Below are 24,316 nucleotides of genomic sequence, written 5' to 3'. Positions count from 1 at the left end.
ACGCCTCAAGTTAGGATCCAGAATAATAGTCAGACCATCATAAGGTGGCCAAAGTCCCTCTGGAATTGGTGGCACAAAACCCATCTGGTACACCCTGAACACCTTCTGCATGGTGTAGACCTCATCGACATAGACATGGACGGATCTAGAGAGGACGAGTGGTGGCCTCAGCCCCCCAAAAGTTTTAGAAACTATATTTATATATGAGATATGTATTTAAAAAAATAAAAAATATTATATAATTTAGTATTTTTATATGTATTATTTTTTATTATGTAATAGATTTATATCTTGATTATTTAATTCACTAATATTTTTCACTTAACTAATTTAATATCATATCCTCAAGTCTTTGTAACTTTCAAATTAGTTTTTATATAATAATCTCTATATTTATTTAAAAAAATCATTTATTTATTTTATATTAACATATTAAAATTTATATTATTATATTAATAATAACTTACGTAAGTTATAAAAAATACTTATTTTTCTTTTAAATTTACGTTGTTGAAAGAAAATTTTTTATAAAAATATCTTATATCTTGTATTTTATAAAGGTATTGTGTCTTTTAAATAATTAATAATTTATCATTTATTTTCAAATTTTTAAAAAATTTTAAAAGAATTAATTTTAATTAATAAGATATGTGATTATTTTTAACTAAACACGCTATAAATTATTGGTACTTTAGAATTTTATAATGTACTATTGATATTGTTATATTTTTTTATGTAACTATCATATTAAAAATAAAATTGTGAAAAAAATTTATAATTATAATATATATATATATATATATTTGATAAATTTTTTGAAAAACTAACTCTAATAACTATATGTTAATTATTTTTATGGAATGAAAAAAATTTATCTAAAATTCGGCCCCTTCATACTAAACTTTCTGGATCTGTCCCTGACACATAGATGGACCAATCAAGCTGTGACTGGGCACAACATGCAATTGCATTGCAACATAGATAATAGAGAGGCTGAAAATATCCACAGTCGCATGTACGATCCTGAAGGAAAACTCGGTACGTCCCAAGTGAAAAGCTCCCGGTCAGTGTCGTCTCGGCAACGGTATACTCAGACTGGTGTCTATCGAATAGGGTGACAGTGAAGCACCTGGAGTCTCTCAAGTTGCGCTCCATCGCCTTCATAAAAGACTGGCAAAACTTGGTACCGCTGGCCAACTGAGCTTCTGCCGTTTGACCACGAATCACAAACAACTCTGCTAGCCGACCGTATGTGGACTTCACCAGGGTGGTAACCGGAAGATTCCGTGTACCCTTCAGAATAGAATTAACACACTCAGATATATTGGTTGTCATGTGACCGAATCGTCTACCATCATCCTGGTGCTGAGTCCACTTATCGTAGTCTATTATGTTCGCCCAATCATACATTGCCAGATTCTCAGTTCGCATTATATCAAACCAATAGTGAAACTCTGCCTCAGTCTTCGCATAAGCAGCGTTAACAAGCAAACGCTTTGCATCCGTGTCCTTGAAATTGAGTGCGAAATTAGCTGCAACATGCCGAATACAAAATTCTCGGTACGCATCAGGGGGTAACCACCCACTGTTAGGTGACTCTAGTGCAGCCTTGATCCGTTGTGCCTATCCAAGATGACCATTATCCCCTGTTGCAGAGTCACATGTTAGCGCAGGTTGGTCAGGAAGAAAGACAACGACTCGACATTTTTTCCCTCCACGAGACTGAAAGTAATAGGCAAGATGTTGGAGTTCCCATCTTAGGCGATGACTAGGACCAAAGTCCCGCCATACTTGCCATACAGATGAGTACCGTCTATGCTGACCAATGGCTTGCAATGTCAGAAGGCTTCAACACAAGGAGGAAATGTCCAGAAAAGACGATGAAAGTACACGGTGGAGTCGTCAACGTCATCACCGACTCGAACCGGAGACGTCTTCAGCAAGGCAACGGTCCCCTCCATGGTAGACTGCACTCCAAGGATCCAACGAGGTTAGCTCGGCATAAGACTCTTCCCAGTCCCCGTATATCTGTGCTACTGCCTTCTGTTTTGCCAACCACGTCTTCCTGTAAGTTGGCCTGAACCCATAAGTTGCTTCGGTAGTTTCTTGCAACACCTTTATCGATACCGTCGCATTGGCTCGAACCAAAGGAAAGATTTTCGCACAGATCACGTGATAATCAAGCTGTCAGTGGTCGTTTGGTATCGATGTAGCCTAGCATGTGTGTGGTCCGTTGTACCGTCGAACCTCCCAGGTGCCCTTTCGCGCTTGAAAGCTGATGCGAATCATCCACGTGCAACCTTTGCTGAACTCCTTGCATCTCCCATGGTACTTAAGATGATTCGACTCTATCACTCTGTACTCAACACCACGGAAAATTCTGTAATCCTTTACACTAAGAATAACTTCCTCCTTACTTTGGAAAGATTGGCCAACTTGAAATTCAACTACATAATTTTCCTCGTGCAAACCTTGACCCCCAAAGGTTGGAACTGACTCTGGCGCTTGGCCGACGGCTTCCAGGTTCAGGGTAGAAAAGTGTGCAGGTTGCTCATGTGTGCCGGCACTTGACGGTGGTTGACATGTTGCTGGGTTTGTCGGAATATCATCATCGCTGTCCCCTCCAATGTCAGCAGGCTCTTCATCCGAATCATCCTCTAGCATCGCATTTTCAACCCGATCCGGTTCTCCCTCACGTCCAACATCTGGATATGGACGGGCTGAGGTGAATACCCCAACTGGACCAGCTGGCCGATATTCCAACAAACACTCAGGTGCAACAACGGGCATCGAGGTAGAGGCACCCCCCATCGTGGTCGACTGAGGGTTTGGCGCCGATGCCCCATAACTATCGATGTCATGTTCCAACTTCGCAAACAACTCGTGTATCCTCACTTCCGAGAAACTCCGGCGATAATGAAACAACACCTGCATATCTTCATCTGATCGTAACACGAATGTTTCATATTGCACGCCGGTTGACACAACCGCAATACGAATCTTGTAGAACAACTTCTTCACCCACTTTGTGTCACACGCGCCCAACTTCTAGAATATACTGGTCTTCAGATCTAACAGTGTATTAGATAACCTGATGAAAATACTCAATGGTTCTCTATTGGTAAACTTCACACCGTGACTCTTATTCTTTTTAATTTTTCCAGAAGAGTGCACTAACACCAAAAAGCTCTCCTCACTCTCCATTCTTAAGTTATGAATTAATAAAAATGACACTCTACACAATTTGTTGGGTATATATAGGCATCTTCCAAGCAGCCACGCCCTTCATAATCTGCTACAGGGTCTCGCGGAATACACTCTAGGCCTATCTCTTCATAAACTGCTACAGGGTGTAGTAGTTTATGTGTTTCAGTCTCTGAACATAATCCACGACAGGGTCTAGCAGATTATGTGTAATTAGAAACCACGTTAGGGTGTCGCGGATTATATATAATGAGGTTTGTTGCATTTGCGTTTGCTTTTTCGGATTGTTGTATTTGCGTAACACTTTTTCTCATTTATTTTATGGAAAAGTATAAGAAAACAATTCAAATTAGCCAACTTTTTAAACAACTCTAAGTAATAATTATTAATTTAAATTTTTAAAAATAAAATCTGATTAATCAACATTCATTGCCATTTTAAATTATAAGGATTACTAAAAAGATAAAATACAGGCATACCTGTCCTGTTGAAACAATGACATGATTCTTCATTAATTCAAGAGAAACAGGACATCGAAAATCATTAAGATAACAGGCGTCTGATGATTCCTTTCATTTGTGACTTATTTTCTGGATTTTGAAGAATGACCCTTTTCTCCTACAGTATCATACACAACTAGATTTTCAATTTGAACATAATTTTTTATCTTCTTCAATAGCATGGACATCTTCTGAACTGAGCAAGAACTAGCTCAACCTTGATTCATAGATAGAATTAAACAACATGAGCAAATAATGGCACTGATTGAGTTGAGTAATGAGTAAAATCACTATGATGCAAATATATACCAACCTGCTCTTTAATTTCATCATTTTTGTGCATTAATATAAAACCAATTATACCATATATGATGATATTATTTTAATCAGAAGGCTCTCGAACCTTTATTTTAATGTTTTACTAATTATTATTATTTTATGGATTTAGATTCTCTAAAGTTTGAATTTTACTTTAGAGAATAAAGTGTAATCTTCTACCCTTGAATAATTTCTCTTTCATATTTATTCTTGATCTCACTTATAAAATCAATGGTAAGAGATCACATTTTCTTCTCTAAAGTGAAATTCAAACTTTAAAGGATCCAAATCCTTATTTTATATAGTCAAAGCTTCACACCACCTTAGTTTCGAAGAACTTAGTCATAATTTGGTCCCTCTCAAAACTTGCAAAAGATTAAACCTCTCTCTGAAAATTGAGAGTTAAGTCTCAAAGTAGTCTCTAAAGTTGCACTCGAGTCTCAAAGTAATTCCTGAAGTTAAAAATTACTCAAATTCGTCCCCAAACTTGCACTCCGAAACTCATAATAGTCCCTCAAGTATTTTCCGTTCATCGAAACCTTGAAACAATATCGTTTTAAACCAAAAAAAAATAAAAAAAGAAACGTAATATAAAACCCTAATTCAAAAAAAAAAAAAGACAAAAGAAAGAACGCGTAGCTACCCACCCCCCACCCCACCCCTCTCCTCTCCTCCCAATTCCCAATCTGTTCCCTTCCCCATTTCCAACCCCTTTCCCTCTCCCAACCTTTCCCTTTCCCTTTCCCTTCTCCATCCCCAACCATTCCCTTTCTCTCCTCCAACCCTTCCCCTTCCTTTTTTCTTCTGCTTTTCCAATGCCCTTTTCTTTCTTCTTTCTCTTTTCCTCCCCCAACCTAAGATTCTTTCCTTTCTCTTTCTCCTTTCTCATCTTTCTCATCTGATGCCTTCCCTTTTTCCAACCATACTTTCACACTCACAAGTGCTCTCCTCAACCTTCACTGCCGTTGCCTTTCGCCGACTTCTGTTTCACTACCGCCGCTGCTCGCCAGCCTCCATCTCCACTTGGTCTCCCTCGTCTCACTTCTGGCACGGTTCTTTCTCTCAGCCATGGTAATTTTTTTTTCTTTAATTTGTTTAGTTATTCAATCGTTGTTCTTTAATGTTGTGGGTGATTGTTGTTGTTGATCCTATTTTAATATAATAACAATAGTTAATTTTAGTTGTTTTCTATTATGTAATTATTATTGATTTTTTTATTGTTGCAATTTTTTATGCTTGTTTCTGTTTAAGTTGATTAATACTTGCTATTTAAGTTGATTGATCTTTTCTGATTAATGCTGATTTTTTTGTGATATTTTGTGGTGTTGGTTTTTATTTCTGTGACTTTTTGAAGAAGAAGAAGAAGAACAGAGATAGAGTAGAAGAAGAACAACAGAGTTGAAGAAGAGAAAGAAGAAGGGGATTTTTTTTTCTAATATAAAACGACGACGTACGCTTCTTTTTTCTTTTCTGTTTTTTTTTTTCAAAGCGACGTCGCTTTTTTTTCTTTTTTTTTTGTTTTTTTGTTCAAAACGATGTCGTTTTAAGGTTCCGATGAACGGAAAATACTTGAGGGACTATTATGAGTCCCGGAGTACAAGTTTGGAGACGAATTTGAGTAATTTTTAACTTCAGGGATTACTTTGAGGCTCGAGTGCGAGTTCAGGGACTACTTTGAGGCTTAACTCAAAAATTGATGGATTATTTGGAAAAAAAATAAATTGAATTAAAGGGGAGATTAGAATAACTAACCATGAAAATCTTACTGCAATTAGCAACGAAGGTAAGGAAATCCTTGGCGGCTTGAAGAGTGTCCCTTAAGTGAAGCGTGGCTTTGAAAGTATTGCGAGCGATAAGAGCATGATTCAAGTCTCAACAACAATTATAGTTTAAAAAAGAAATTAATACCTAGAACTAGATGCTAGAGCAGAGCAGATCAGCAGCAAGAAGGGGAGACGGGGATAGGGCACGACCAAAGGACTGACGCGGTGGAATAGACCTGGTGCCGGCGGGACAATGGCTGCGCGACAGAGGCAGGAGGCGAGGCGAGGCCAACTATGGTGGATTGGTGGTTTCAAAGCTCAAGCATGGTTGCACGATGGAGGGGAACCACGTTGCGACGATGGCTTCGAAGCTCCAAGCTGCGACGGCGGCGGTGGCTTGCCGGTGGCTGGAGGGAAGTGAGGGGGGAGCTCAATGATGATGAGAGGAAGGGTGATGGCCTGATGGGAGTGCTGCGCGTGTTTGCCATTTTGGAGAGTTAGGGTTAGGACGTTGGGTAATTGGGTAGGGTTCCTCAACCCAAACGGTGGCGTTTTGGTGAAATTCAAAAAACCTGCCGGGTCACGGTTCGATTCAATCGATCGGTTTCTGGCCGGTTCGACGGGTCAATGACGATTTTTTAAATCTCCGATTTTGACATCTATTCGAACCTTTTTTTCCATCGGTTCGCGGTTCAACCGGTTCGACCGGCCGGTTCGAACCAGTTTTCAGAACATAGTTAAAACAAAACCCCAAATCCAGTATCAATTCCCTCCCAATCGTGATTCCTTTCCTTGATGGCTGTCTTCACAGTGCGCCGCGCACATCGCCGCTCTCCCGTTGCACCCACGCTGCTCCCCTGTTGCATCCTCGCGGCTCGCATCCCCAAGACCAAGCCCTCGTCTACGCCCGCCGCGGCCTCCACCCCAACGATCCTCTGCGCAGCGCCGGTTCCCTCCGCAACCAATTTCCGTCGCCGCAACTCGCGCTTTGCATGAGCTATTTCCTCCTCCGCAGGACCACCGCAGCTCCCTCTCTCTCGTTTCCACCTTCTCATTAATTATCGATTTGGCCCTACAAAATAAATGGTTGGTCTTGATTGGTATTGCCCCTGGTTCCTGAGGTATGTCTATGGTACCTTGCATGTGTTATAATAAGTAGGCAACTTGGTTAATTACAGTCAAATTAATTATCAATTTGATCCCAGGCATTTGAATATTTTATATTCTATTTCAGCTGCTATTAAAGGAAAAATCATTCTATTTGTCCCCTTGCCATATATTAAAAGGTCCTATTTATCAGACTTCATCATTAGGAGTGCCTGAACTTTATTAGGTGCAGCTGACGCTAGTGAATTAGATATGCTAAGATGATTATTGATGATTGCTACTAGGATATACTTTTTATATTTTGGTTGATCTATATACATTTTGTATACTATTGGAGATAGCATAAAAATAGCTTGCTTTAGAATTTTCATACTTGTGCTATGATGTTGGAGAAGCATGAACAAGACTGCAAGAGTAATAGAATCCCCTTAGAAATTGTGTGCTTGCCTAGAACTATTTTTGGGTAAAGAAATGATGTTCATTAATGAATTTACTATTTGCTTCTGAAGGGGCTAATGGCAAGTATTATTGGGGATTGTTCTGCTGGACTTTTTTCTTTTCTCTTTTTTTTGACAGTAAAAGATGCAAATTTCTTATTGATAAATTTTTGGGAATTGCTTCAAAATTCCACAATTTAGGTATGATAAGCACATGATGTTTTTTGTTTTTTTTTTTGTTTTAATTGAAAAAGGAAACTCGATTATAAGTGTAGATCTTCGTGAATATAAATTAGAACTAAATTAACTACTAAGATTCATTGCTTTTACTGTGTAGCTGAAGCAAAAAGTGCATAAGCTGCTTAGCCTGCAGATGCTGAGGATAGGAAAGGTGCCACTCAGAGCGTAATGCCAAATTTGTGAAGAAACTTATAGCTAAAAATAAGGGAAGTTGAAGTCTTCTTAAAGCCAGTAAATCCTTGTAAATTAAGTTAGGCACCATCTACGTCATACCTCCATACTCAAAAACCAGCAAAAGCTTGATTACAGCAGTGTTGATGTGAACGTGGTTTCTAAAATTTTCAGATGTTTCTTTTGTGTTATAGCAGATGATTTTCAGTCCTTTTGCATATTTTGATGTATTTGTAGCACTGTCCCAGTTCCACTAGCTAAATACAATATTATTCTTTGGATTATGTTAATATGTAAGGCATGGAACACATGATTTGGCCTTCACTTTTATGTTCAAGGGATCTTTGTTGCTTTATTATATTACTTGTATTTATTCTTTACTGCAGAGATGATTCAATTGATATTGAATACAAGTTTTATAGTTTAAGCTATTATTAAGATTCAAATTCACTGTCTTATTATAAGATTATGGCTCTTGAGAATGCTTGTTTAACAAAATTTAAAGAAGCAAGAAAAAAAAAAAGAAAAGGAAAAGAACAACAATGAAAAATATATAAAGTAACATTCATTTAAAATGAATAAGAAACATCTTTATGCTTAATAGAAGTAATATCCACTTAGGTCTTGCAAAAAATAATTAGGTACCTACACGAAGAATTATGTCAAGTAGGATTTCTATATATATATAAAAAAAGTCATGCAATTCTTAAAAAAGTAGAGACATTCACAACTGTCACACAAGGAAACTTGAAAAATATATAAAGTAACATCTATTTAGGGAGCATGATCGTCGCCGACGTGAACGTGGTTCCTAAAATTTTTGGATGTTCCTTTTATGTTATGGCAGATGATCTTTTAAGTCCTTTTGCATATTTTGATGTGTTAGCATTCTACCAGCTAAATATAATTTTATTCTTTGATATGTTAATATGTAAGGCATGAAACACATGATTTGGCCTTCACTTTTATGTTCAACAGATCTTTGTTGCTTTAATATGTTACTTGTATTTATTTTTTACTGTAGACATGATTCAATTGATATTGAATACAAGTATCACAGCTTAAGCTATTATTAAAATTCAAATTCATTGTCTTATTATAAGATTATAGCTCTCGAGAATGTTTGTTTAACAAAATTTAACGAAGGAAAAAAAAAAAAAGAAAAGAACAACAACGGAAATATATAAAGTAGTATGATAAAAAAACATCTTGATACTTAACAAAAGTAACATCCACTTAGATCTTAGCAAAAACAATCAGGTACTTAAACGAAGAAACATGCCGAATAAGATTTATAAAAAAAAAAAGGTCATGTAATTCTTAAAGAAGTAGACATCTGCAACTGCAACACAAGAAAAATCAGAAAATATATCAAAAGTATCTCAATCAGTAATGGCATTCCATGTATACATTAGAATAACATGTTTTATACTTTGAAAGTGTTATATAAAAAAAATAAAAAAATAACATGTATACATCTTAATTACATTAAACTAAATTTTCAAAAGAATTTAGCAAAGACATGAATCCACTAAATTGTTGCGATTCATTTATTCCAAGGCTTGCAATAAAAGATTGAGCAATCAAAATATTTTGTGCATTGTTGCTTTCTTCAACATCAATTGCTCCCTTCAAAATAGAAAATTCTAGCTATAAAGAACATCCACAAGTATATACAAAAAGAACATCTAAAACTATACAGAAAAAAATTCAGAACAAATAATTCAGCTAACAACCCGCTAATATGAGATTTTAAAGAAAATGAAGATTTCAATTATAGTCATGGCATAAGCTTTCCTTAAACAAAACAGTAACATTTCATACATTATAATACATGATATTTCATCTTGTATCCATGATGAAATTGTCTTCATAGTAACATACAATTTGTATTTGAATGGTGATGGTGAAACATGTAACAAATAAAGTCATATTGATTTGAATAAAAAAACTAAATAAATAAATAAAGTAGCAAAAACACCAAAGTAGAAATAAATCCTAATGACAGAATATGTAAGCTATAAATTTAACTTAATGTCACCTCCTCCTGTAATTTATACCAGTGCAAGTTTGCAATATTGTCTACAACTTGCAACAAGTTAGGGGTTACTAATAGCATAATGAATACACTATACTATTAAAGAAGCTAGCATCAGCATATTGAATGTATATTTCTAATCATGAAAATCAAACTACTAAAGAAGCTAACAACATATTGAAACACATTTAAAGAAGGAACATTCATCTAAAGAGCAACAAAACATTCATCGATCATAAAGGAACATCCGCAATCCTAAATTTAGAAACTCCCATTTACAATACAAAGAAAAATTCATCCAAAGAGCTACAATCACATGTTTAACGAAGAAACATCCATCTGGAAAATCACCAAATTAAAAGTGTTATATTGTTTCTCTCCAATAAGCAGTTTAAACAAAAGGGGAAAAGATCCAGCAACCAGACACAAGCGGCGTTACCTGGTGGTGATTTTGAACTTCTAAATCAATTTTGATTGCGTAGTTAAATTTCAAACCATGATATACAACATACAGCCTAGTTAACTATGTACCGGTAGAATAAACTAAATTACAACTATTCCGTCTATTCGCAATAAATTTAAAAACCAATACATGTTTAAGCTGACATCTGTGTTACTTGACACGAAAATACCAACGATGCTGAAAATAAATGGTCTCTTCCACCATATTTAACTCCAAACTTAAATTAAACCAAAATTAAACTAAATTTAATCTAAATATTGCATTGAAATCCCAAGTCACCTTTACAAAACAAAAAGCCAGCGCTGCGCGTGCATGATGATTCTACTAATTCAGAGAACAAACAATATAAAAAATAAATGAAATCCACTTTTTGAATGGGAAAGCTAAAAAATTTCTTCAAATGAGCAAGTTAAACATGTAAACTTAATTGAAAACAGGAACATCCAGTTATTCAGCAAAAATTAAAGAACACTTCAATTGAACCACTAATCCTAGTTTATGAACCTTAGGACAGTTCAGAGAATCATCTATTAAATAGAACCAAAGCATCTTCTAACCTGTTGGAGAACAATGAAGTGGAGGAGGAGCAGCCGCCCGCGACGGAAGATTGGGAAAAGCGTCGCCGGGTCGTGAGGGTAAGGGCGGACTGCACGCGTCTGACGGTGGTGGTGGTGGTGTGATGTGCAGGCTTGAGCAGAGGCGGCGTTGGGCAGCGTTCTTCAAGGAGACAAAAATGGCGTGGGAAGGAGGTCAGCAACGCGTCTCCGTAGCAGGGAGGTTCAGCCACGAGAGGGAATGGAGATGCACGGCGTAAATCTGAATCAGGATAAACTATGGTAATTGGGGTGTTTGTTTTTATTTGATGGTTCTTGAGTCCAGCTCCAGTCCAATAAGAGTGGGCAAAAATTAGCTGGACCCCCTCTTAATTACCTAGCAGAATTGTTTTTTTATTTATGTAAATTGCCCGATCGAAACTTTATATAAAAATTTAGTGCTGATTAATGAATTACTATGCACGTAAAATATAATTCGAAGAGCAATGCTAAGGGACTAGTAATTTTTGTGATTGTTAGTCATCAACTAGCCACCAATGATGATTTGATGGTGTGAGATTGGTATGAAATTTCATCCAATGGCTCACCTTCCTCTGCTGGTTACATGCTGGGCAAAATTCAATAAAACTGCTAGCCCCTAAACTTTTCCTTATTCGAATTCCTGACCGTTATTCATGCGGACGAATTAACTGATAACTCGACCAAATCAACTTGGTCTAAATCTAGTTATTATATATTTTAGTCGTTCTCGCTTCTCAGTGGGTTTGTTGACTGTTGAGTCAGAAATGTGGACGTTTCTTTCTCCACTGTTTCGCATTTCTTATCGTTGACTGATGCGAGGATTCTGAAAAAATCCCTAACAAGTCTTTTTCTTGGCACTTGATGAGTCTCTGGAGTGAGATCGTAATCCTAATTCCTAAGCCCACACGTATCTTCAACGGCTTAGCTCGGATCAGAAGAACATCGCTTCAATTCTATTAGGTATCATTGCTAGTTTACATCCGAGTTATACTCTTTCATAATATTCTATCACATTTGCATTCTTCAATATTTTACAATATCTGTTCTGTTTATAATATTTGGATAGTATTGATCTATTCACAATAATTTTTACTATATAGTAACGAAAAAAAAAAGGGTCTTGATGGTAAAATTTCTTGTTGCTTGCGACGTTTGAAGTTGCAGTTTGGCACTCCTCATAGGGCATTAGCAGATATTAAGTTCCAACATGAGCAAAGCAGGTGATTTACCTAAAATGAAGTTAGAGGCTGGTGAGTTTCCCAAAATGGAAGTGAAGCCATTTAATATCGTTAAAACGGAGATGAATGAATTTTCGAAAAAAGAGCCATCTGGATTTCCCAAAATGGAGTTGGAAGCAGGTGATTTTTCCATAACAGAGGTGAAGCCATTCAGTATCCTTAAAACAGAGCCAGGAGAGTTTCCTAGAAAGGAGCTGTTAGATTTCTCCTTAACGGAGAAATTTTTTTTTGACAAAACAGAATCTGAAGGGGCCTCGGCTTCTCAGACTAGTACTTTGACAAGCTTGAAATCATCAATTTCCTCACCTGAATCAGAAAATAGTTTGAGGAGGAAGAGGGATTTGCTGAGCCTCTTGTCTAGTTACTCTGTGAATGCGAGAATGATATTTCAAGATTTCACATCAAAGTCATATGATGAGAGGCAGCTGCCGCTTAATCTACGAGGACTTCTTCCAAAGGAGATAATAAGGGATGCTGAAAATGGTGATAGGTCCTGGTCCCGGTCCAGCTCTGGCTTCGGTGAGGCCGACTTGGACTTCATTCCAGAAGCTATTCTCAATTTGGCTTCTGATCTTGCTGTCCACCAACTCATCCAGACGTTGATTTCCTTTTCTAAAAATCAAAATCTAAACTATATAAAATACATCAGATTGTCAACCAGAAGCGACATTGAAAAAAGAGCAGTCATGGCGAAAGTAGCAGCAGCCTTGAATGACAAGCATAATGTGCTTGACATTCTGAGTTCATTTCGTGGAACTCTTAGTATTGAAGCCTCAAATTATCCAACTACAGGAGGAGAGAAGGAACTTCGAAAACATGTTTGTCAGCTACTTCAGCTTTCAATGATTGAAGACGATGAAGTTTTGTGCACCAGACACATTGAGGAAGAGATGTCAAGCAGCAGGTACCTAGTAATTCTTGCAGACAGGGATGGTGAGGAAATTGTCGATCTACAAAGAGTGGGATTTTGTAAGAGTCTACTGTCAGGAGTTTTGGTACTCATTACCACTGATTCACCAGCACCTCAACATGCTAAAGAAGAAGGATTGATGGAAGCCATAGTGGACTTGGAAATTCGGACTAAAGAACATTTGCTGCCATGGGTGGTCTTCTGTCGCAATGCGGGGAAGGATTTTGTATATTCATCAAGTGCCATCCTGACAACTGCAGTGCGCATAGTTGAGGAGTGTCGAAGCCACCTTCACGCAATTCTCCTTGTGGCAAAGTGGTTGAAGAATCATCAAGATGTCAGAAAGTGGGAACTTGCTCTCCTCAAATTGCAATCTGCTAATCCTTCACAAGATATCCACAATTTTCATGGTTTAAACGAGATCATGGTTAACACATTCCTAAACTTAATATGGGATGGCATGAATAAGACACAACAGAATTGCCTACTGAGCTGTATAGTCATCCCTAAAATTAGAGATGGCATGGTTGATCATGAATTGATGAATCACTGGATGTCTTCTCTCTTTGTGGATGCTGGAGAAACAGAAAAGAACCTAAGACAACTTGTAGAAAATTCTGTCTTTCTTCAATTTGATGGTGTTGGAGGCGGGTATACTTGGTTACCAGAAGAAACCTATCAAATGTTAGAACGGCTATACAGCTCATACCCATTGTTCATAGAGAAATCAAACCTAGGGTTGACTGAACCACCCAACCCTGACAAATGGAATAATGCCTTACGAATTGAATTAGCAGGCAATAAAATCTCTGAGTTACCAAAGTCCCCAGCTTGTCTGGAACTCAAAGTTTTGATGCTGCAAAGCAATGCTGATTTGACAAAAATACCATCTTCATTTTTTGGTCAGATGCCACTGCTTTGCATCCTGAACTTATCCTACACTAGTGTAAGAGAACTGCCATCTTCATTGTTTTTTCTGGAGCAGCTTAGAGAACTGTATCTGAAAGGTTGTGAATGCTTCATGAAGTTACCACCTGAAATTGGAAATTTGGAGAAGCTTGAGAAGCTTGATCTTGATGAGACTCAGATCACACATCTGCCAAAAGAGGTCCAGAAGTTAACCAATATGCAAAGTTTGACCCTCTGCTTTTATGAATATCGTGTCAAGAAGAACATGCCATATTCTTGCTCAACAATTATTCCTTCTGGCGTGCTATCTAAACTCAAGAGGTTGGAACATTTGTGTATTGGTGTAAACCCTGATGATGAGCGGTGGGATGAGAATGTGCAAGTTATTCTACCAGAAATATTGGGATTAGAGTGTTTGCAAACTCTCAGTATGTATATCCCACAACCGGAACTTTTGAAGCTCATACCGGCCCACATATTTGAGCTTGATTTCAGGTTCATTGTTGGTCGTCATATGCAGCGGATTATATCAAGCATACCACCTGCCACTGATGTGAAATTTAAACAAAGTGACTGCAGCTTAAAGTTTGTAAAAGGTGAGGGTGTCCCAGATGAAATCAAAACGGTTCTTAGACACAGCAAGGCGCTTTTCTTGGATAGGCATTTCACCTTGAAGAGTCTTTCTGAATTTGAAATGAAAAATTTAGAGCAACTAAGGGTGTGCATATTGGCAGAATGCAAAGAAATGCAGACATGTGGAGGTGGAGCAAAAGATGAAGATGACATGCTTCCGCATTTGCTATTCTTGAGTATATTCCACATGAAGAATCTGAGAAGCATATGGGAAGGCCCAACTTCCCCTCACTCCTCATTTGGTATGTTACAGTCTTTGTCATTGCAAAGTTGTCCCAAGTTGGTGACTCTCTTCTCTTTGGACTTTCTGGGAAATCTTTCTTTGTTGAAGAAACTTATAGTGAAGGACTGCCCCAAATTAAGTACATTGATAAGTCATGAATCATCCAAGCGCAATGCACATGCTTTCCTCCCTAAATTGAGCAAGTTATTGCTTCTCCATCTTCCTGAATTGTCCAGCATTTCAAATGGGTTGCAAATTGGGCCTGGTTTAAAAGAAATAGCATTTTATGACTGTCCAAAGCTGCACAGTCTTTCAAGGAAGGAATTGGTAAGCAAAGAACTAACGGCAATAAAAGGAGAAACCAACTGGTGGAAGTCACTAGAAGGTCGAACGCCTAATTTTAATCAAATTTTTTCCCCAATTAATGAAGAAGCTGACTTGATGACTCAGTTAGGTATATGTGACGATGACGGTATTGATAATGGTCCAGGTAACTATATTACCGCAATACATGCCGTGACCATATTTCTTAATATTCTCTCTATATCATATATTACTAATTTACTATATGAGCTTGATTCACTTGTATACATTGTTAAATCGTGTGTAAACAGGTGACTCAGTAGGTAAGCCGTCACAGCCTACAGGGATTGCAACTTGTGTATCAAATTCACCGACTAGGAGAGGCAAATATAGAAGGCGTAGGTAATGCACCCTGTTAAACTTGGGCACATAATGCATCAGATACTATATGATATATTATTTTTCATATCTGACATTATGCTTGGTTGAATATATTAGAAATTACAAAGACCGTCCAATTGCATCCAAAGTATTTGAACTATCATGTCTACTCTGAATCTTTTTCACAAGCTTTATATATTGTTTCCCTCGAGAAATCCTAACTGTAGGAGAGTCATAGTGCATTTTCTAATCCAGACTACTGTATCACAACAGAATCTCAAAAACTTGGGAGGTAGAGACAAGTTATCTCACTGATGATGGACACACGTGGAGAAAATATGGTCAGAAAGCGTTGCTCAACAATAAGTACCCGAGGTAACACCATATTTACTCTTTAAGCATCCAAATGTTTTCACTAATTTGCTTGGGCTTATGGCATGCATTATGGATGGTCTATATGCAGAAATTATTACAGATGCACTCATAAGTATGATCAAGGATGCCTGGCCACAAAGCATGTTCAACAGATTGGCGAGGACCCTCCTTTATATAAAACAGTTTACTCTGGGCAACATACATGCCGCCGTAGACTGTAGTCAACATACAACTCTGTCTATGAAATATGAATAGATGATCTTCTACCGACTTATCTCACACATGAAGTACAAATACATCCAGTGTCAACCACTATCCTTGGTGTAAACAATGAAGTCAGGAATTGTGATAGCATTTAATTTTCAGAATGATATATGATTATTGATTGTTAATAAGTCAATCCATACTATTAACTCTGATCTTGGGATTTATTTCAAAGACTATGGTTACATGTTTGGTTTTATATTGCTAACATTAAATACGATCATAAAAATGTGGGAAAATTTCAACTTCCTACCTTGAAGTAGGTTTTCTTTTTTTGGTATGAAAACGGGTCTAGGCTCAAGAAAAAAGGATTACAGAGTCATTGAATACATCAGCTGTAAATAAAGAGACTAGTTCAAAAGGTGGAACATCTATGAATTTGCATCCTAGTTTAATGTTAAGACTTTGTTAATGTTGAAAGCTTAACTCCCAGGGTCTCTAGATGAAGGCTTGGATTTCTTTGACGATGGAGTCGTGACAGGTTGAATTGGGCTTTATGCTTCGAAGTTCCTCAAACACCTCTGCTGAACCCACTTCTACTATCATACGTCTCATACCCATATCAGCTGCCATTCTGATCCCATCAAGTACACCAAGGAGCTCAGCTTCTTGTGGTTGGCAGCACCTTATTTTAGCCATGAAGCCACCAATCCATCCCCGCTACTGGTTCTGAAAATTCAACCACAACCTGCCCTGCTATCCTCTCCCTGAACTCATCCATCTGTGTTCAGTTTAATCCATCCCTCCAGAGGGGGTGCCCATCTGGTTCTCCTCCTATCAGCACAGCCGTAAGAAAGAGCTTCTGCTTCGCAGACGTCTTCTTATACTCTTATCATCTGTTTTCCTCTATCCAGAAGAGAGACATCAGTAAGATGTTCCAATATCGCCTGACCATGATCGCGTGCCTTTTGGTATTTCCTTGTGTTGTTAACATCACCATGGAAGTTCTGAGCCGCCCAACACTCCACCAAATAGTCAGTATAAACCTTGCAATTGGCAGGGTACAGGGAAGCATACAGAAAGCATTTCTGTTTGTTTTCATCTTTCAATTCATCATAACAGAACGTCAAGAATGAGTACAACTCACTTACGCCTTCATTCTCATAATCCGGCCATCACTCTTCAAGATCTTCCAGTCCTACCCTTCAGCTGGAAGCACTCTTTTTCAATCTGAAAGAGCGTGCTATCTTTTGTATCAGAAGGGGAAGACAAGAGCACTTGTCACATACACGCCGAGCTATCTCTGGAATGTCCGGGAGATCAATCACAGGACCTACAGTGTTACAGAACATCTTCCATGCCTCATCCCGGGATAACAGGCCTACCTCAATCATCCTTTCTGCTCCATTCAAGGTACAAACTTGGCGATGTTGAGCAGTTATTATCACCTTACTGTGATTCATTACATGGTATTCCCAGCTGACTCAAGTTGATCTCATCCGCTGCCCCATCCAAAATCAGCAAATACTTCTTAGTTTGCAGCTCCTCATGTATTATTCTCGCAACTTCCTCGGGATCATTGATGACTTAAGTATCCACCTTCAATGCTTTGCTAGTTTACATTGAAGCTCGTGATCTGTGTGATCAGCTGAGAGTCTAATAAATATGACTATATCAAAGATCTCTGCAACAACATCATGGTTATTTAGGTTCTGCATCAGTGCTGTCTTCCCCACGCCCTTCATTCCAGCCACTCCAATGGTTTGTATTTTGCTGCTTTTGAGCAAATCTACAATATTTTCGAGTGCACTTTGGAGAGTCTTATACCCCATGATTTCAGGAGCATCAAATACTTTTAAGATGCGATCTGGTGATTTATCAACTATACAATCCACAGAAATTCCCTTGTCTCTGAGTTGTTGAACTTCTTTAAGCCTTTTCTCAATCTCTGTGGATAGGATTGGGTGCTTCCAAGACCAAGTTGGAGTTTCATATTTGGCAATCAAATGACGAGTTTCAGCAGCTACCTCAAACACCTTTGCAGACCATAAGCGATAAGCACTTGAGGTATCTTTGTGTCTGTTTCCCTGAACTTCCTTCTCTTTATCTTCTTTCAATGCAAGTAGTTCTTGCAGTTCTTGCTTCAGAAGTTCAAAGTTCTCTCCCGAATTTCTTACAGATACCAACCTGCTTGCCAGGGCTTCTCCTCCAACCTGCTTTGCTACCTCTGTTGCCAAATCTCCGAGATTGGAAGTAATGTTTCCAAAACCAGCCGTGATGATTAAATTCCTAGATCAGATGGTAACATATGTTAACCACACAGCCCTAGAACATGGAGTGTCGTGGGATTGTGAAAGATGTGAAACAAAGCACAAAAATCATGATACTTGTTTCATTTCATAGAGTATATTATTAATTCAGATAATTCATATTAGATATATAACCATTCACTAGCATTTGCTTAACATCTTAGAGTATGATTCTTATTGCTAGAAAAAGAAAAAAAAAATGCCTATTTTCTCTTCAAACCCAAAACTGACTCTTGATATGAAGTGTTGTGCACTCACAGTGTGGTTTAATCAAAGTGAGCAGTTAAGGTTAAAATTTTTCATATATACCTGACAAATAAGTACAGCTTGTTTAGTATGAATAAAATGAAAACTCTTGGCAGGGATGGGTTAAATTTATGATTGCATACGAGGACTTACAGTTACAGAATGAGTTTGCCACGTTGAAGTTGTCACTAGTATTCAGGGAGTGAGGCTTGGTCGAGATCTAGAATCGAGGTGCCGGTTCAGGTCCATGGTTACTGAGAAAACAGAAACTAGAAGAACAAAGTGGCAGAATCAATCACACAATTACGGAAGAATATACCCTGTAGTAATGAAATTTTTCGAAAGAAGGGGTTACATGTTGACTCAAGTGAAGTCAACCTTACCAGGCAGCTTCCAAGAAATGTCATTGAAGGAAGCTTCGCATGTTACTATTTTTCCATGAGTTCTCATCATTATATATTTTTAGTCGTTCTCAGTGTGTTTGTTGAGTCAGAAATGTGGACATTTCTTGCTGCACTGTTTCACATTTCTTTTCGTTGACTGATGCGAGGATTCTAAAATCCCTAACAAGTATTTTTCTTGGCACTGGTGAGTCTCTAGAGGGAGATCGTAATCCTAATTCCTAAACTCACACATATCTTCAACGGCTTAGCCTGGAGCAGAAGAACATCGCTTCAATTCTATCAGGTACCCTTGCTAATTAACAACCGAGTTATACTCTGTCATGATGTTCTATTACACTTTCATTCTTCAATATTTTACAATATCTGTTCTGTTTATAATATTTAGATTGTATTAATCTATCTATTCAATTAATTTCTACTACATAACCAAAAAAAAAAAAAGAACTCTTGATGGTAAAATTTCTTGTTGCTTGGACGTTTCAAGTTGCAGTTTACACTCCTCATAGGGCATTAGCAGATACTAAGTTGTAAGTTCTAACATGAGCAAAGTAGGTGATTCTACCAAAATGAAGTCAGAGGCAGGTGAGTTTCCCAAAATGGAAATGAAGCCATTCAATATCCTTAAAACAGAGATGAATGAACTTCAGAAAAACAAGACGGCTGATTTTTTTGACAAAACAAAATCTGAAGGGGCCTCAGCTTCTCAGACTAGTACTTTGACGAGCTTGAAATCAACAAATTCCTCACTTGTATCAAAAAATAGTTTGAGGAGGAAGAGGGATTTGATGAGCCTGTTGTGTAGTTATCCTCTGGACGCAAGAATGATATCCGATGACTTCAAATCAAAACCATATGACGAGAGACAGCTGCCGCTTAAACTAAAAGGACTTCTTCCAAAGGAGATAATAAGGGATGCTGAAAATGGTGATAGGTCCTGGTCCTGCTCCGGCTCCAGCTTCGGTGATGCCCACTTGGACTTCATTCCAGAAGCTATTCTCAATCTGGCTGCTGATCTTTCTGTTCACCAACTCATCCAAACATTGATTTCCATTTGTAAAAGTGAAAATCCAAACCATACAAAATGCATCAGGTTATCAACCAGAAGCGATGTTGAAAAAAGAACAGTCGAGGCAAAAGTAACTGCAGCCTTGAATGACAAGCATAATATGCTTGACATTCTTAATTCATTTCGTAGACCTCTGACTATTGATGCCTCCGGATATCCAACTTCAGAAGCAGAGAACGAACTTAAACAACATATCTGTCAACTACTTCAGCTTTCAACTATTGAAGATGATGACATTCTGTGCACCAGACAGATTGAAGATGAGATGTCAAGAAGCAGGTACCTAGTAATTCTTGTAGATAGGGATGGTGAGGAAATTGTTGATCCACAAAAAGTGGGACTTTGTAGTACTCTACAGTCAGGAGTTTTGGTCCTCATTACAACTGACTCACCAGCATCTCAACAGGCTAAAGAAGGAGGATTGACGGATGAGTTAGTGGACTTGGAAATCCGGACTAACGATCATTTGCTGCCGTGGGTGGTCTTCTGTCACAGTGTGGGGAAGAAGTTTGTATATTCATCAAGTGCCATCCTGACAACTGCAGCGCACATAGTTGAGGAGTGTCGCAGCCACCTTCATGCAATTCTCCTCGTGGCAAAGTTGTTGAAGAATCATCAAGATGTTAGAAAGTGGGACCTTGCTCTCTTCAAATTGCGATGTTTTAATCCTTCACATGATTTCCACAATTTTCATGGTTCGAACAGCATCATGATTAAGGCATTCCTAAGCTTAATATGGGATGGCATGAAGAAGATACAACAGAATTGTCTACTTAGTTGTTTAGTCATTCCCAAAATTCAAGAAGGCATGGTTGATCATGAATTGATGAATCACTGGATGTCTTATCTCTTTTTGGATGCTGGAAAAACAGAAAAGAACCTAAGTCAGCTTGTAGAAAATTCTATATTTCTTCAATTGAATGGTGTTGGAGGCAGGTATATTTGGTTAACAGAAGAAACCTATCAAATATTAGAACGGCTACACACCTCTTACCCGTTGTTCATAGAGAAATCAAACCTAGGATTGACTGAACCATCCAACACTGACAAGTGGCATAATGCTGTACGGATTGAATTAGCAGGCAATAAAATCTCTGAGCTACCACAGTCCCCAGATTGTCTGCGACTCAAAGTTTTGATGCTGCAAAACAATGCTGATTTGACAAAAATACCATCTTTATTTTTTGATCACATGCCTCTCCTTTGCATACTGAACTTATCCTACACTAGTGTAAGAGAACTGCCGCGTTCGCTGTTCTTTTTGGAGCAGCTTAGAGAACTTTATTTGAAAGGTTGTGAATGCTTCATGAAATTACCACCTGAAATTGGAAATTTGAAGAAACTTGAGAAGCTTGATCTTGATGAGACTCAGATCACACATCTGCCAAAAGAGGTCCAGAAGTTAACCAATATGCAAAGCTTGACCCTCTGCTTTTATGAATATCGTGTCAAGAAGAATAGGTCATATTCTTGCTCAACAATTATTCCTTCTGGTGTGCTATCTAAACTCAAGAGGTTAGAACATTTGTGTATTGGTGTAAACCCTGATGATGAGCGGTGGAATGAGAATGTGCAAGCCATTCTACCAGAAATATTGGGATTAGAGTGTTTGAAAACTCTAAGTATGTATATCCCACAACTGGAACTTTTGAAGCTCATACCGGCCCACATTTTTAAACTTGATTTCAGGTTCATTGTTGGTCGTCATATGCAGCGGATTATATCAAGCATACCACCTGCCACTGATGTGGAATTTAAACAAAGTGGCTGCAGCTTAAAATTTGTAAAAGGTGAGGGTGTCCCGGATGAAATCAAAATGCTTCTTAGAAACAGCAAAGCTCTTTTCTTGGATCGGCATTTCACCTTACAGAGTCTATCTGAATGCGAAATGAAAAATATAGAGCAACTACGGGTGTGCATATTGGCAGAATGCAAAGAAATGCTAACAATTGGTGGTGGAGGTGCAGCAAAAGATGATGAGGATATGCTTCCGCATTTGCTATTCTTGAGTTTATTCCACATGAAGAATCTAAGAAGCATCTGGGAGGGCCCAACTCCTCCTCGTAGCTCATTTGGTATGTTACAGTCTTTGTCGTTGCAAAGTTGTCCAAAGTTAATAACTCTCTTCTCTGTGGATTTTCTGGGAAACTTTTCTTTGTTGAAGGAGCTTATAGTGAAGGACTGTCCCAAATTAAGTACATTAGTAAGTTGTCATTCATTCAGGCACATTGCACATACTTTCCTTCCTAAATTGAACAAGTTATTGCTTCTCCATCTCCCTGAATTGACCAGCCTTTCAAGCGGGTTGCACATTGGACCTGTTTTGAAAAAAATAGCATTTTATGACTGCCCAAAGCTGCATAGTCTTTCAACCAGGGAATTGATAAGCCAAGAACTAACGGTAATCAAAGGAGAAAGCAACTGGTGGAGGGAACTAGAAGGTCGACCGTGTAAGTTCGATCAGATATTTTCCCCAATCCATGAAGAGGCTGACATAATGTCTCAATTAGGTACATATGAATATGATGGTGACAACATGGATAGTGGTTCGGGTAATTTATTTACTTTCAATTTTGAAGATATTTTACTACTGTAGATGCTTGATTATTTTCTTGATGTTTAAATTTCGTTACATAATAGATTGGCTTCATTCACACGTTAAAACAGGTGGCTCAGTGGCTGCACCATTACATCCCATAGTGGATGCAAATTCACTGGCTTCGAGTGGCAAGGACTTCCAAAAGGGTTCCAGGGTCTCGAAACATAGGTAGGCGCATCTTATAAAATTGGGTACATTATGAATCAGATACTGTTGAGTTTAAAATTGAGGTGGTTAAGAATTATTCATGCTGTTCAAAAAAATCCTGAATTGTTGTATCATGTATAGCTTGAATCTGTTACACAAGATAGCTCTCCTTTAGTTGTAGTGCATTTTCTAATCCAGACTCTTGGATCGCAATTGTAGTTTACCAACCTGGGATATAGAGACAAGTGATTTTATGGAGTATGATGGATACACGTGGAGAAAATATGGTCAGAAAGATATTCTGGGCACGGTGCATCAAAGGTATGGAACCCAAAATTTCAACAATGATTTCAGTATTCAGTAATATGTTTGGACTTACGGCATACATGGTCGATATGCAGAGGGTATTACAGATGCAACGGACGTGGATGCCCAGCCAAAAAGAGGGTTCAAAGGATTCGTGATGACCCTCCTTTGTACAGAATAACTTACCAGGGGCATCATACTTGCGGTGGTCAAGCACAACTCGAGTTAAGCCCCACTTTGATTGGTGAGTTGCACCGATTTAGTCCCTGAATTTTTAATTACTATAATTCGGTCCTCCAGATTCAAAAACTTGCACCAGTGTACTTCCTCGTGTATTTTTTGTCATCGGAGTTCAACGCTATTAGTGACGTGACTCAACCATTGCCACGCTGGACATACTAAAACGTTAAAACCCTTCCCTTTTGATCACTTTGTCTTCTCCTTCTCCACTGAACTTCAAACAAAAAATAAAAAGAATTTAACTCTTCCATGGGTGAAAAAAATTGAAGTTCAGTGGAGAAGGAGAAGACTAGATCATAAGGGAGGGGTTTAATGTTTTAGTTTTTGTTGAAATCCTAAAATAACGTCGTTTAATACCTTCTTTAGCGCCAAACGCATATGACGTCGTTTTAATATGTCTAGCGGCGCAAGGGTTGAGTCACGTCAATAACGGTGTTGAGCTCTAGTGACGAAAAATACATGAAGAACTACATTGATGCACTTTTTAAAATCTGAGAGACCAAATTGTAGCAATTAGAAAGTCAGGAACTAAATCGATGCAACTCGCCAATCTCAAGGACCAAAGTGGGGCTGCTCACACAACTCTTTCTCTGAATGTAGATTTTGTTCCCACAAATTACACCAATCCACATACATCCAGTAACCTGCAGTCTGTAACCACCGCTTTCTGGTAGCAAAAGAGCAGCGGAAGACTCTTGTTCCTAAATTTTAGTTCAATGTGTAACGAAAATGGAGTAAATAGAGAGCTTGTGTAATTATGGAAATTAGTATGATGTGGCTTCAAAACCTGCATGTAATTCTAGAAGTTTGTGGTGGGAGAGCTTGTGCCTAGCTGTGATTTAGAGATGTCATTTCAGAAGTGTTTGTATCCTCCATTATCACACGAATCATGACCAAAGAAGTAATAATATATCTCTTAAGAATCAAGGGATAAATACATTACTGACAAATCTTCGAGATTAAGCTTCATAAACCTAACTACTAACTGTTATATCAGATTCATCCAT

General features: G+C 38.1%; 3 protein-coding genes and 2 long non-coding RNA genes across 9 annotated transcripts; 3 read left to right on the top strand and 2 right to left on the bottom strand.

Annotated features, from left to right (window-relative positions):
* Positions 1–9,148: 9,148 nt before the first annotated feature.
* Positions 9,149–11,084, bottom strand: LOC112714958 (uncharacterized). The gene is made up of 2 exons (XR_003159417.3): positions 10,799–11,084; positions 9,149–9,369 (listed from the first exon to the last, which is right to left on the bottom strand). It is a non-coding gene; the product is annotated as an uncharacterized lncRNA (long non-coding RNA).
* Positions 11,085–11,553: 469 nt separating this feature from the next.
* Positions 11,554–16,251, top strand: LOC112717237 (disease resistance protein At4g27190). 2 transcript variants are annotated; one of them, XM_025769327.3, is made up of 5 exons: positions 11,554–11,776; positions 11,981–15,219; positions 15,344–15,434; positions 15,687–15,788; positions 15,877–16,251. In XM_025769327.3, the coding sequence occupies exons 2-5, from the start codon at positions 12,024–12,026 to the stop codon at positions 16,007–16,009; spliced, it is 3,522 nt and encodes a 1,173-aa protein (XP_025625112.2). In that variant the 5' UTR covers positions 11,554–11,776; positions 11,981–12,023; the 3' UTR covers positions 16,010–16,251. The 2 variants fall into 2 exon arrangements, with proteins under 2 accessions (XP_025625112.2, XP_029145400.1); XM_029289567.2 differs by having other exon boundaries at positions 11,555–11,776; positions 11,975–15,219.
* A 32-nt stretch (positions 16,252–16,283) lies between these two features.
* Positions 16,284–19,065, bottom strand: LOC140175798 (uncharacterized). 2 transcript variants are annotated; one of them, XR_011866411.1, is made up of 3 exons: positions 18,931–19,065; positions 18,701–18,816; positions 18,142–18,281 (listed from the first exon to the last, which is right to left on the bottom strand). It is a non-coding gene; the product is annotated as an uncharacterized lncRNA (long non-coding RNA). The 2 variants fall into 2 exon arrangements; XR_011866410.1 differs by lacking the exon at positions 18,931–19,065 and having other exon boundaries at positions 16,284–18,281; positions 18,701–18,838.
* Positions 17,658–18,802, top strand: LOC140175797 (uncharacterized). The gene is made up of 4 exons (XM_072204513.1): positions 17,658–17,862; positions 17,951–18,059; positions 18,172–18,245; positions 18,664–18,802. The coding sequence occupies exons 1-4, from the start codon at positions 17,658–17,660 to the stop codon at positions 18,672–18,674; spliced, it is 399 nt and encodes a 132-aa protein (XP_072060614.1). The 3' UTR covers positions 18,675–18,802.
* LOC112714955 (disease resistance protein RPS2-like) lies at positions 18,810–24,259 on the top strand. 3 transcript variants are annotated; one of them, XM_072204511.1, is made up of 5 exons: positions 18,810–19,234; positions 19,442–22,569; positions 22,685–22,784; positions 22,983–23,084; positions 23,165–24,259. In XM_072204511.1, the coding sequence occupies exons 2-5, from the start codon at positions 19,491–19,493 to the stop codon at positions 23,337–23,339; spliced, it is 3,456 nt and encodes a 1,151-aa protein (XP_072060612.1). In that variant the 5' UTR covers positions 18,810–19,234; positions 19,442–19,490; the 3' UTR covers positions 23,340–24,259. The 3 variants fall into 3 exon arrangements, with proteins under 3 accessions (XP_072060612.1, XP_072060613.1, XP_025622441.1); XM_072204512.1 differs by having other exon boundaries at positions 19,031–19,234; positions 19,436–22,527; XM_025766656.3 differs by having other exon boundaries at positions 19,031–19,234; positions 19,436–22,569.
* Positions 24,260–24,316: the final 57 nt, after the last annotated feature.

The sequence above is a fragment of the Arachis hypogaea genome, chromosome 10, assembly GCF_003086295.3.
Source record: "Arachis hypogaea cultivar Tifrunner chromosome 10, arahy.Tifrunner.gnm2.J5K5, whole genome shotgun sequence".
Taxonomy (NCBI): Eukaryota; Viridiplantae; Streptophyta; class Magnoliopsida; order Fabales; family Fabaceae; genus Arachis; species Arachis hypogaea.
This window is presented reverse-complemented; position numbering and strand designations above follow the sequence as displayed.